General features: G+C 42.3%; 2 protein-coding genes across 2 annotated transcripts in view; one reads left to right on the forward strand and one right to left on the reverse strand.

Moving 5' to 3' along the window:
* The window catches only part of ZNF582 (zinc finger protein 582), a 38,052-nt gene extending 27,638 nt beyond the window's left edge, over window positions 1–10,414 (reverse strand). The window contains 5 exon segments of the mRNA XM_023516495.1: window positions 2,222–3,315; window positions 5,631–5,726; window positions 6,005–6,131; window positions 8,605–8,693; window positions 10,374–10,414. Of these exon segments, the coding sequence (XP_023372263.1) occupies window positions 2,222–3,315; window positions 5,631–5,726; window positions 6,005–6,131; window positions 8,605–8,613 (1,326 nt within the window). The 5' untranslated portion in view covers window positions 8,614–8,693; window positions 10,374–10,414.
* Window positions 10,415–10,738: 324 nt separating this feature from the next.
* The window catches only part of ZNF583 (zinc finger protein 583), a 27,249-nt gene continuing 23,783 nt past the window's right edge, over window positions 10,739–14,204 (forward strand). The window contains exon 1 of the mRNA XM_012808552.1: window positions 10,739–10,764. The gene's annotated coding sequence lies outside the window, so the exon portion shown is untranslated. The remainder of the gene's footprint in view (window positions 10,765–14,204) is intronic.

Raw genomic sequence — 14,204 nt, forward strand, 5'->3', positions numbered from 1 at the left:
AAAAAAAAAAAAAGAACAAGGCAGTAGGGTGGCATCTGTGGTTCAGTGAGTAGGGCGCCAGCCGCAATCTATTGAGGGTAGTGGGTTTGAACCCAGCCCCAGCCAAACTGCAACAGAAAAATAGCCAGGTGCTGTGGCGGGTGCCTGTAGTCCCAGCTACTTGGGAGGTTGAGGCCAAGAGAATCGCCTAAGCCCAAGAGCTGGAGGTTGCTGTGAGCTGTCACACCATATCACTCTACCAAGGGCGACAAAGTAACACTGTCTCTAAAAAAAAAAGAGGCAGTAAATATAGATTTTGTGGCCATATGTTCTCTATTGCAACTATTCAATTCTGATATAGTGGTAGAAAAGTAGTCACAGATAGTGACCATGCTGTGTTCCAGTAAGACTGTACTTAAAAAACAGGCAGCAGGCTTGATTTGGTTTGTAAACCCCTGTACTAGCCAAAATGAGATATTATGTAAAAGATATCCATAAACAGAGGTTAGTAATATGTCACTATTGGTCAAACAACGTAAATTAGAAAGCAAAAATCTCTGGAAATTCAAGACCTTGGCAAAAAAAAAAAAAAAAAAAATTCAATTTAGGAAATTCTGATCCAGTATGCTATATTATATAGAAACATGGAGGATTTTATTGTAATCCGGCAGTTCAATAAACTTACTTTAGGAACTTATATCCAAAAATGTAGAATATATATTTTTTCAGCATTCATGGAACATATATAAAAATCCACAAAGCCAAACTGACAAAAGTAGATATTTTTAGGCCAAAAGTAACAATCATAATGAAATAAATTCTGAAGTTATGCCATTTAGGATGCTTTTGGCTGCAAATTTATAAAATATCTAAATAAAAGGAATTCCACCAAGTTGGGTTTTTTGTTTGTTTGTTTTGTTTAAACATAACAAGGCATCAAAGAGGCAATTCCAGAATTGACCCAGTAGCTTAGTGTTGTCGGGCTCTACGTCAGCTTTGCTGAGGTCCCATTTTCTCCTCTTGGTTCCAAGATAGCTGCAGCAACTCCAGGCATCAAGTTCTCATAAGAAAATGTTTAAAAGCAGTTAAGTGAGAGGGGATAGAGTCTCCACAATATAGCTGTCTCTTCTGAGAGAGTAAAATATTTCCCAGTAGTCCCAGAAGTTTCCCCTGGCCAACACTGGGATATATTGGCCACTCTGAGCTGTACAGGAGGCTTGAGAATTAGCATCTGATGGCCTCAGATAAGACAAGACACAACTGCTGCCAGAAAGAAGGGGGCTTGCTTATGCCTGCTACGCTGGCAACCATTTGTCTGTGACAGTCACGTAAATTAACTGAAAATAATTTAACATTGTAGAAATTAAGAAACACTTTCCTAAATGTAAATTATTCCTAGATCAGGAAGAAATAAAAACTGAGATTACCAAAAGATGATCATCATTTTCTATTTACTATTGATCATCATTTTCTGTTTTTATTACTTTTTTTCATTGCCTGGGTGTTTGGTAGTCTTGAGTAGCACATTTAGTGTATTACAGTTTAATCTTTCAGGTTCTCATAAAATATGCATGCGTTTAAAAGCTGTAAAAACTACTTTAGGTGAAGCTTTGGCTACATCTCATATTGCTTTGACTGTAGCCTACACCTCATGTCTCTATGTGTAAACCTCTCAATTCATTCTTTCCATTACCATTCATATGGATTACATGATTTATTTCCTTGTTCATCAAATAATTGACTTTTTTTTAATTTCCAAGAAAACTAAAACATTGACGCTTGCTAAAAATTATTACTCTGTGGTTAGAAAATGTGATCCTGGAATGTGTTGGAGAACAAAATTTTTCTAGCCTTTCCCACTTCTTTGACAATCATGATCTAAATAATTTTCATCCATAAAATTTTTCTTTGATATGGATTTTCTGACTTAGAATAAAATATAAGGTCTAAATAAAGGCATTCTCACTTACATTACATTCTTCAGGTCTTCCTCCAAGTGGTAAGAGTTGTGATTAGCCTAAGCTAATGGGCTTTCTCCATTATTGCCACTCATATGGTTGCTTGCCAGCATAAATTCTGTGATGATTAATAAGGGACAAGTGCTGATTGAAGGCTTTTCTACATTTATTAAATTCACATGTGTTTCTCTGTTATGCATTCTCTGATGTTCAACAGTTGATTCATGACTTAAGGTCCTCCTACACTCCTTATATTCATAGGGCTTTTCCTCAGTATGAATTACTTGATGTTGAATCAGTTGTGAGCAATGACTAAAAGCCTTCCCACATTCCTTACATTCATATGGCTTTTCACCCGTATGAATTCTGTAATGTACAGTAAGATGTGAGACCCGTTTGAAGGCCCTCCTACATACCTTACACTGGTAGGGTTTCTCTCCAGTATGGATTCTCTGATGTTGCTTAAGTTGTGAGTTTACTCTAAAGGCCTTTCCGCATACCTGACATTCATAGGGTTTCTCACCTGTATGAATTCTCTGGTGTCGAATAAGAGTTGAACCTTGATTAAAGGCTTTCCCACACTCCTTACATTCATAGAGTTTCTTGCCAGTATGAACAGTCTGATGTTGAATCAACTGAGACCGATGACTAAAGGTTTTCCCACATTCCTTGCATGCATAGGGTTTTTCACCAGTATGAATTCTATAATGTACTTTAAGATGTGAGATACGATTGAAGGCCTTGCCACATTCCTTACACTGATAGGGTTTCTCACCAGTATGAATTCGCTGATGTTCAATCAACTGTGAACTTCGACTGAAGGCCTTTGCACAATCCTTACATTCATAAGGTTTCTCACCAGTATGAACTCTCTGATGTTGTATGAAATTTGAACCAGAATTGAAGGCCTTCCCACATTCCTTACATTCATAGGGTTTCTTGCCAGAATGAATATTCTCGTGTTGAATTAATCGTGAGCCATATTTAAAGGCCTTCCCACATTCTTTACATTTATAGGGTTTCTCATTAGTATGAATTCTTTGATGATTAATAAGGAATTTCTTTTGCCAGAAGTCTTTTCTACATTTATCATAGCCATAGGGTTTTTCTCCAGTATGAATTTTCTGATAAAAATCAAGGGATTCTTGCTGGTCAAAAGTGGGAATTTCTTCAGGACTGATTGTCATTTCACTGAAATGTCTGTTTAGATTTCTGTGTTCTTTGATAAACTGGCTTCTGCATTCCCAGTCATCTTGGAAACTCGAACACTCAAGACTATAACCTGTAAGGCTTTCCACTATCTCCCACTGGGGTGATTCAACTTCATATATGTGCTGCTTTGGAGATAATACCTTAGCATCACATCCAGATTCCAATACTGAAGAAGAACACAACAAAGCAAATGTGTATTATTTTCCTTTTCCAGAAAAAGGAACTATTATACTTGGAATTGGAAGGTTTAGACTCAAAATAATATACTCAGAATAATAAACTCGTGAATCTAAGTAATTAAAAAGTAGACAAGTAGAATAGAGAAAGGGGAAATAACACAAATGAGAGGGAGGAGGTAATCACAGAGGTTGTTCATGCCTAACATTAAATTGTTTATATGTTCTTCCAACCCAGCTTTGGGTAATGTACGGACCATTTAAAAATTTACCTTTTATTCCTACCTTAGCAGTCATAACTTCAATATCCCTGATAATATGGATATTTCTGAATAATTTAAATTTGAAGGATTTTTTGTTTTTAATATTTTCAAATGGGATCTCATTGTTACCAAGGCTGGAATGCAGTGACTGTTCGTAGGCACGATCATGGTCATAGGCACCACAGCCTTGAACTCCTGGGCCCAAATGACATTACTGTCTCAGCTTCCCACATAGCTAGGAAATACAAGAGCATGCCATTGTACCTGGCTAGAGAAGGATTTTTAACATATAAAAGCATTTAACACAATATACTAACTGTCTATGTACTCAAATCTGTTCTGTCATGTTCTTATATTTCTTATTAATCTATACATTGAATTTTATGGTACTTCTTTTAGAAACATAAAATTCTTTTTTTTACTCTTAGTTTTGTTTTAAAAAACTTTTGGATGTATACTCCTACATATGTAAAGTGTTAAATTGTGACCTATCAGTCATAGCTAAATAGTTAACATAAAAGTTGGTATCTTTTGATTCATGTGACGTTTGTTATTCTTACATTTATGTACATGGCTGTAAATTATGTGCAATTGTTCTGTATTTATATTAACCAGCTGCTGACTTTTATTTGAATTGCTAAAAGTTAAAAAGTTAAAAATGTGCTCATGAGAAAAATTATAAGGATTATGTGCAAAGAAACCAGGAGCAAGTTTCAAAGGGTTCTCACTGGCCAAATTTGGAAAAATATGAACACTGTGATAAATAATGATAATAGCTTATAATCTGTTACTGAATAACATCTATTAATTCATATGGTATAAATAAATGGTGAACAGAAAAAAACTCTTCTTTACAGTAGCATGTTAACTACTAAATGAGGAAGAATAAAGTTTAAAAAATCATTATTTTGTAATTATCAGTCATTATCTGATCCAAGAGAAACCGTTGATGAATTCTGAAGATAGCAATTAAAAAATCTGGGATAAGAATGATATTTATGGCTCGGTGCCTGTGGCTCAAATGGCTAAGGCGCCAGCCACATACACCTAAGGTGGCGGGTCCAAATCCAGCCTGGGCCCGCCAAACAACAATGACGGCTGCAACCCCCCAAAAATAGCCAGGCGTTGTGGTGGGCGCCTGTGGTTCCAGCTACTTGGGAGACGGAGGCAGGAGGCTCGCTTGAGCCCAGGAGTTGGAGGTTACTATGAGCTGTGATGCCACGGCACACTTCTCAGGGGGGGATAGCTTGAGGCTCTGTCTCAAAAAAGAACAATATTTATATATTCTCAAAGTAGGTCTCCATAAATCATGGGTTGGCTCTACTTCTACACTGGCTTCTAACTGCCCATAGTGCAGAATCCAAACTTCCCTGTCATATCTATCTGTGCTCCTGCCCTTGTTCAGCAAGCCCAGCCACACAGGTGTTCATTCTCTGTGGTACCAGGGCACCTCCTGCTCAGGTCCTTCACATGCTACAACCGACATTTCCCCAACTACAGTTCATACTCCTTGTCTCAGCTGAAAATCATCCTTGGAGAGGCCATCAGCCCTCTCATGCACCCCTACTGAACCTGTTCATTTTCATTCTTTTTTTTTTTGCTCATGGGCACACCTGTGTGTTTTTGTGTCAATTTCCCACTACAGTGTAAGTTCCATGAAGGCAGGGATAATGTCTGCCCGCCTTACCTCAACGTATACTGTGGCACATAATCAAAGCTTAAGAAATACCTTTTACTAACTCTCCAAAGTTCAAACAACCAATATAAATTTCTTTAGAAAAATGGTCAAAGGATACAGTCGTCTTTCCAAAGAGAAAAATACTTTCCTTAAGAACCACCATATTTATACTTACTCAGAAAGGAAGGAAGAGCTACCTTTGTCAACTGCTACTGACAAGCTGAGGAAGATAATGACTAAGACATGACCTCTGAATTTGGCAGCTTAGAGGGAAGATTTTCTAATGCACAGGGCTTGTTTCTTTCCCAAACAACTGACCTGATACCTGCAGTGGCTGCTCCCTTCTCACCGATGCCTCACTAACCTGGGCACAGGTCTCCTGTTGTCACCCTCTCCACTATCCAGGGCTCTTTGCCTTGCTCCAGGAAGGAGATTACATCAGGTTTGGAAATGGGAAGACCTGAAGAAGAGAAAAAACATGCTACCTAGTTATGGTATGGGGGCCCCAGAATTCAGAATCTCCTGGTCATCAAGCAGGAAAGGCAGTTGCAGGAAGGGCCAGAAGATGTGAGAGTTGCCTGATGATAGGAAAAGACATAGCATCAGCTGATGAAGCTGCCCTTTAACCCCTAAAAAATGACCAACAAGTCCACCAACTGAAAGGCACCCAGAAATTGACCAGGAAGGATCAGACAGACTCAAGGATAACCTCCAAACTAATAGACCAGATCATCTTACCCAGTGAGACCAGGTTGCTGTAGGTCTCCAACATCACATCTCTGTATAGATCCCTCTGAGCAGGCACCAGCCACTGCCATTCTTCTTGGGAGAAGAGTATGGCCACATCTCTGAACAATTCTGACCCCTGGAACAACAGGCATATATGATATATGCGTATTTCAGTGGTTCACGGGGGGATAAGAACTGGAGGTCTTTGAAGGAAAGGGTTGTTTTGTTGAACAAGAAGGCTGGCTGGATGTGAGCAAGTAACAGAGGAAAAGGGCATAAGTAAAATCAAATGTTCAGATATTCTTAAATATTGTTTTTTACTGTAAACCAAAATTCCTGTATACAGATCTAGAATGAAAGTTAAAATCAGCTTGGCACCTGTGGCTCAAGTGGCTAAGGCACCAGCCACATACACCTAAGGTGGCGGGTTTGAATCCAGCCTGGGCCCGCCAAAACAACAATGACAGCTGCAACCAAAAAATAGCCAGGCGTTGTGGTGGGCACCTGTGGTCCCAGCTACTTGGGAGGCAGAGGCAGGAGACCCGCTTGAGCCCAGGAGTTGGAGGTTGCTATGAGCTGTGATGCTACGGCATTCTACCCAGGGGAATAGCTTGAGGCTGAATAAAAAAAAAAAAAAAAGAAAAGAAAAAGAAAAAATCAAGCTAAATGAAGTCCTTCCTTACTGTAAGAAATGGTATAATAATGGATGTCACCCATTCTGTATTTAGCATATAAATTCTTTTTTTTTTCTTTTTGAGATATAGTCTTACTATGTTGCCCTTAATACAGTGCCATGGTGTCACATCTCACAGCAACCTTAAACTTCTGGGCTCAAGCTATTGTCTTGCCTCAGCCTCCCTTGTAGCTAGGACTACAGGTGCCCACCACAACACCTGGCTATTTTTCGTTTGTTTGCTTAGCAGGCTTAGGCCAGATCCGAACCAGCCCTGGTACATGTGGCCAGCACCCTAACTGCTAAGCTACAGGTGCCGAGCCAGCATTTAAGGCAGCAATTAAGGTGAAACCTATCATTTCTATCTTTATGAAGCAACAACCACAAAAAAACTTTAGATGGACTATCTCCAAATATTTCATTTCCTTTTTTTTTTTTTTAGACAGAGTCTCACTTTGTCACCCTCAGTAGAGTGCTGTGGTGTCACAGCTCACAGCAACCGCCAACTCTTGTGCTTAAGCAATTCTCTTGCCTCAGCCTCCCAAGTAGCTGGGACTACAGGTGCCCCCCACAAGGCCTAGCTATTTTTTTTTTGGTTGTAGTTGTCATTGTTGTTTGGCAGTCCTGGGCTGGATTCGAAACCGCCAACTCTGGTGTATGTGGCTGGCACCCTAGCCACTGAGCTATAAGTGTCAACCTTCATTTTTATTTTTATTATATTATTATTATTTATGGGGGGCAGGGTGTTGCTTGGTCACCTGGGGTAGAGTGCAGTGGCATCATATCTAACTGCAGCCTCAAAGTCCTGGGTTCATGTCATCCTCCTGCCTTAGCTTCCAGGGTAGCTGGGACTACAGGTACCTGCCACCATGTCTAGCTAATTTTTCTATTTTTTTGTAAAGATAGGTCTCACTATGTTGCCCAGGCTGGTCTTAACTCCTAGCCTCCCACTTTGGCCTTTCAAAGTGCTAAGATTACAGGTATGAACCACTGTGCCCAGCCTCTCCAATTATTTTATTTTAAAAAATTACAAAAACTATCTTAGAAATAGGATTTTTGTGTAAGTCAAGAATTTCTTAGAGATGTAATTTCATTATATCAGAACATATCACAAGCATTTTTCTTCATGAGAAAAATCATGAATAAAGATCACTTTTATTGATTATACAATTTTGTATCAAAAAGAAAGAATGACTCAAACATCCTCTTATTTTATTTATTTACATTTTATATTTTTTATGTAACTTCATTTCAAAAGCTAATCAGCTTATTTTGGATCCCGAGAGTAGATCAGGTATCTAAGGCTCTTCCAAGCTCTGACTATCTACCCATTTGGCTGACTATCTCACTTGCTATAACTCTGCACTTCTCTTGCTCTTAAGCTACCGAAGCTAATGTAGAAGGACCCAGATTCAAATTCTCTGTTCACTCTCAAACTAGACCTTAATTCTGGCATCTAATTTCTCACAGATTTCTAGCTAAGCCTCAGTCACATACCCAACCTTTCTCAAAGCATGACAGTACACCACATGCCGAAATTAAAACCAATCACACCACCTCCCCTACTGTTCCATATGTGATTGCTCCTAAGTCTTCATTTACATTTCTTCAAACCTCAGTTCCTACAAGAGATGCTCTCATTTCTTTCTGTGTGTTTTATATACATGGCATGGAATACTAAGGCTGTCTCATTTCATACAGTGAAATGGATTTCTTCTCTATCTAGTTGGCAAAAGACACCAGGAGTACGGAATGCTACACAGAATGAATCAGTGGGCTATTGTCAGGGAGGAGGGGATAGTCAGAGGAGGGACTAGCTGCTTGGTCCTTTTATTCTCTAAAATGGCAACCTCTGAGAACCAAATTCCCGGATGGGGAGACAGATGGGAAGTTACAGGACAAGGAAAGCAAATATTTATATGATTTTAAAACTCACAAGGGACATGACTTTTAGAATTTCAAGGCCTGATGGGTCCTTCTCCTGGTTCCTCTCTTGGGGAAGGGCAGAGTCGTGAGATGGCAGAGCTGGGGGAGGAAAGAGCACACATGAGAGGCTAGGCTTGCCTCACAGCCCCCAGAATGCCAAGGTTACAAGGTTACCTGCGTGCCCTCCACCCACCATAAAAACTAGAGTTGGGACAAACTGTGATCTTCACCCAACCTCAGGAAAGCAGCTTTACTGCTCAGAGATAAGAAACCAGCGGTCCTTTCTCACCCATTTTATCCAAAATACCCAGAGGTACTGCCTTATTGAAGTAAACCTGAGAGGAATGCTCAGAGCTAGTCTAGTCTCTGAGACTAATATGGTACCTCAAGGATAATGAAAGCTCTCCTAAAGCCAGAGAGCACAGAAGACCTGTATAATTTGCATAGCCCCAAGCTAGAATAAAGCCGTCCTAAGACCAGGCCATTTACCTCTTTAATTCAGTGGTTCTCAACCTTCCTAATGCTGTAATGTATTTTCATTGTTAAAATAGGGTCACGACCCACAGGTTGAAAACCAATGCTCTAAATTCATGAAATTCAACACCTTCAGAAGTCTGTTTGGCTCTTTTCCCAACTTCCAAATTTACAAAGAGTCCCACAGCCCAAACTGAGGGTTTGTGGACAGGATTTCATAGGGCCTGTCAACAAATGGAGTGGAGTGGGAGGGGACAATGACGCAAATTAAATGGACAGGCTCAGCACTCCATTATCAACACATAAATGTGCCCTTCCACAGAAATACAGCACAAAGCTGCACGCTTAGTATTTGCTAAAGAAAAAAATCAAAAATTACTACTTAAGTAAGGAAGTCAACAAGTAGGAAAGTGGCTGAATCATTTTTGGCACAGTCATATAATGTAACAGCAAGCAACTACCAAAAGTGATGTTGGGCAGCATTAACAAAGAAAGTCACAAATAGATACTCTATATACCGTATGAGACCATTCAGGAAAAAGAAGTCAACCCCATTCACCCACTGACACAAAGGCTCAAAACAAAACAAAATAAACAGCAGAAACAGGAAACAGTCAAGTATTTACAATATTATTTAACCACTTCTTGAGGCCATTAAATTAGCATTTTTTAAAAGGAGTGCAGGAGAGTGCCTGTCACCTTACAAATTTTAGTTCTAAGTAATGTGTGAGTGAAATATGAATGTTGCTTGACATGGTGTAATAGGTAGCTTTTCCTCATTATGACTACATTTACAAGCATTGTTTGTATTAATTGTATGATATTCTAGTCACACAAGATAGCCTGTCACTCACTCAACTATTTCCCCATTGTTGGACACAGAATCTGAACAAGATCGTCTAAATTCTAAAATATACTCAAGGATAAGACTCTGCTTCTAAACCAGTGATTCTAAACCGTTTGGGGATCTAGCAACTCTTTGAGAAACTCATGAAACAAGACTGTGTACTAGATTTAAAGAAAAAAAAAAAAAAGGCATGAGCACGACTGAATGAATGCAAAACATCCGCAATTTCAGGGGTCAGGCCTTCCACCTCCATCTACAGGGTCCAAGCACCTGGGCTGTAAGGCTGGACGGCGTGGGCGCGACGCAAGGGCCATAGGGAAATGTAGTCCAGGGCCGGAAAGCCACAGTACGATGCCCGGTAAGACGTCCCAGTTCATCTCAGGCTCCAGACCCGCCTGGCCGCGGCACCCGCTCCCGCACGGACCCCGAAGCGCCTGGACAGCTCCAGAGTTCCTCACCTACCAACTCTTCGGGTCCAAACGCTACCGCAACCTCATTCCAGGGCGCCCTTCCACCTCGGTAGCGGAGGACTCGCCGCGCAAAGCCGGAAGATGGTGCGGACGCACACAGCTCGCTCATACTGCGCCGTGATTGGATGCGCGCCGCAGTCTTTTCTGGGAAAAGTAGTCTCTAGGGTGGAAGGCCACAGGGAGCATCTCTCTTTATTTCTTCGGGGGGGCGGGGCCCCGTCGCTAGTGCTTAAGTGTACCGACGCGCGGTGGACGTGCATTTGAGCTTCTGGGTCGCCGCGGGGAGGTTTAAGGCAGCAGGAGTTTCTGCGTGTGGCTCTGAATGACCATGTGGTGATTGTTGTGACGGTGTGCGGCGCTGAGTGTGTGATTAGGACCGGTTAGTAGTCATACAGCCTTGTGTTACTGTGAAAGTGTCTATGTGAGGAACTTTCTCACCATTTGCGCTGAGCAGCCATTTTACCAGAAGGTTCGGAAGTCTTAAGTGTTTATCTGGTCACTAATTTTATACAGTACGTCCACAGTGAAATGTGAATTGAGAAGGACAATGCCTGGTTCTTTGCGGCACCTTTTTACATTTCCACCTCTAACATCCAGGCTGATAATGTAGAAACTGAATTAGAGAAGGCCCAGCTGGTATCCGCTGCAGAATTTATTGCTTGGTTGGTGTGCGTAGGGAAAACCTCCACACGTTTGGTCACAAAAGTCTTCTGTGATGATTGTTGAATGAGAGAATAGAAAAGAATGCTGTGAGTTTGTATATTTTTTGCACTGCTTCAGAGGGCAAAATTGAAATAATGAAGAAGTAAAAGAATAGTTTTAATAGTCTTACTTTGCTTTTTTCTTTTGTTTTGTTGAGACAGCACCTAGCTGTCACCCGGCCTAGAGGGCAGTGGGGTCATAATAGCTCACTGCAACCCCAAACTCCCGGGGTCAAGCTCTCCTCCTGCCTCAGTCTTGTGAGTAGCTGAAACTACAAATGTGATCTACCATGGCTGGCTCATTTTTCTATTTTTTGTAGAGGCAGGGTCTTGTTGCTGAGGCTAGGCTCCAACTTCTGGGCCTCAAGGGATCCTCCCCACACTCCCTCCCAAAGTCCTGGCATCACAGGCCTGCGCCATCACGCCCGACTTACTTTTCTTTCTTTCATATATTTTTAAATAAAATGTATTGCTTCCCAGTATACAGGTATACCTTTTTTACTATTGAATTCCTACCTCATTAGAACGTCAGTGACGGTGGGTTTTTTGTCAGCTTTTTCACCATGTCCCCAGAGCCTTCAACAATGTCCGACACAGTAGGTGATCAGTAAATTGCCAATGCAAGAAAGGTTAAGGCGGAGAAAGAAGAAACAGAAAAGGAAAGAAAGAAAACCCGGACAGCCAGCACTTAACTACACACTTTCCCTGGCTCTGCTAGCTCCGGGCTCAGAACCCCGGCGGATGCCCAGACCACCGACCGGCCACTACGCGTGCGCGCCTTTGCCTTGTCCCGCACACCCGCGGTGCTCCGGCGAGTTGCGCCTGCGCGGCCTGAGCCGACCTTCCAAGGCCTGGGGCGGGACCAGCGGGTAGGCGGGCGGTGGAAAGGACTGCCTCAGAGGGTTCAGATGGTCCAAGCTCTGGTTCTGAAGGCCTGCCAGGTCGAGAGGGCGCAGCAGAGAAGACTCGCAACCGAGTTGCGCGGCCGGCTGTGGGTTGGTGCTCGGGCGAGTAGTCCCAGGAGCCTCTGCGCTACACCTGTCTGGACTCCATTTCCCAGCAGCCCCTGCTGCCGCACTAGCGCCGCGGCGCCTTTGTGAGCGCGGCGGGCGGCCAGAGACCGGTCCGGCCGGTGCCAGGCCCGCCGACCGAGCGGAGGAAGGTGCACGGCGGGCAGGGAGGAGGCGGTGACGAGCCCGGTAGCGGGCGCGCGCCCCGCCAGGCCTGCGGGACAGAGCTGGGGCCGGGATTATCTGTGCCGTCGTGCGTGAAACCGTATGTGGGACTGTATGTGATGGTGTGAGACCGTGTTTCTCAGTGTGAGACTCCGCGTAAGAATTAGTGACAGCGTAAGATCTTGTGTAAGAATATGTGTCACTGTGTGAGACCGTGCCTCTGAATGTGAGGAAACCTGTGACAGTGTGTGGGACTGTGTCATACTGTGTGAGACCACGTCACCTTGTGAAACTGGCATTTGAAACTGTGTGTGACAGTGTTAGGCTGTGTTTCTATGTATAGACCGGGGGAGACAATGTGTGAACAGTATGTGAGACTATGTCATCATATAGGACGTGTGTGCGTGAAACTGACAATGTGTGAGAATACCTAATTGTGGGTGACTATGTGAACAGAGTTCGTGCATGTAGAATCATATGAGACTGTGGGACATTATGAGACCCTGATGCTTGTTTGCAATTGTGTGTGACAGTGTCTGAGAATATGATAGTGTGTGAGACCATGTTGCTGTATGAGGTTGTAGGGACCAAGTGAGACTGTATTTGACAGTGTTTGGAGAATGTGAGTGATGGTGAGTGGGACAATCAGTGTGACTATGAAACTAACAGTGCATATGATTATGTGAGATTACATGAGTGTGTGATTTAGCATTTTGTGTCATCCTGGGTGTGACATTGTGACCTAGAGTGGCCCTTTATGACCTATTGTGAACAGAGGGCAGGCTATAGGATGGGGACATGTTCACAGCCTGCCAGTGGAAGTGCCAGAAAAGGATTGTGTGCTTTGTCTGGTTTGTGTGGTGGGCAGGAGGCTGTGTTGGTGCCTGGGGAAGCGGTGTGCGCTGGGGTTTAGGAGACTTGGTATTGTAGGTGAGAGACAGATTGAGATAAAGAGGGAAAGATGGGGACAGAGAGAGGGGAGAAGAGAGGTGGAAAACAGAAGGAAGTGGAGAGGGAGAAACTGAAAAGAGAAGCCCCAGCGTTAGGCCTAGAGAACAACTGGGCCTTAGCCCTCTCTGGTTTACAAGAAAGGTCTTTTCATTCTTGTTTGTCTCTGGGGCATTTGAGGAATTGAAGAGGAAAAACAAAGGGAAACCCACTATGTGCTCTTTATGGAAATAAATGACAAGTACGATTTATTTAGCAAAAAGAATGTGCTGGGCACTGTGCTAAATGCTTCATTTGGATCATTTCAGGATCCTTCCAACATTTAATAGGGAATATTTACCATTTCACTGGCAAGGAAACAGGTTTGTTGTGGTTACCTAAATTGCCAAAGATTACATAGATAGTGAGTATTGGTGGATCATATATTTGAGCCCAGGTGTTTGGATACCCTACCTTGTGGGTCTCACCACACAGTCAGTTATACTGCTTCTTTGGTTCTTAAGTAATGGCTTTACTCTATAAGGCATTGAGGTATATTGGAAAATAAATCATGATTAAAAGGTTTTCATAAAATAGCCTGCCTTTCCCTTCTTGTCTTTCTTCTCCCTGTCTCCCTTTTTCTGAGGAAATTGCTAAGAAGAAAAGTCAAGAGATGGGTTTTCAGGTGCAGTTTGTCCTAGCCAGGACCAGGAGCCAGGGTGTCCTGACTTTTTGTTCCAGTATCCTCCAGACCACATGACCCCTCTGGTACCCACTCTGCATAAAGATGCTTTCTCTGAGGCATTCACTTTGTTGCTTTATCTCTCATCCTTATAGAAAAGAGAGGGTACATATTTCCTTTCAACATCATTATCTGGTAGAAGGATTACCAAATCAGACCTGGTGTCCATTTTGGCTCAATTTTCACATTGTTTAATTTCACCAGTGAAGAGCCTTCATGTATGAAAGGGAGGGAAAGCCCTATTTCATAATGCCATTCTGTAATTTTTTTTTTT

The sequence above is a fragment of the Otolemur garnettii genome, unplaced genomic scaffold (genome assembly GCF_000181295.1).
Source record: "Otolemur garnettii isolate 467f Iridium unplaced genomic scaffold, OtoGar3 scaffold00091, whole genome shotgun sequence".
Lineage (NCBI taxonomy): Eukaryota > Metazoa > Chordata > Mammalia > Primates > Galagidae > Otolemur > Otolemur garnettii.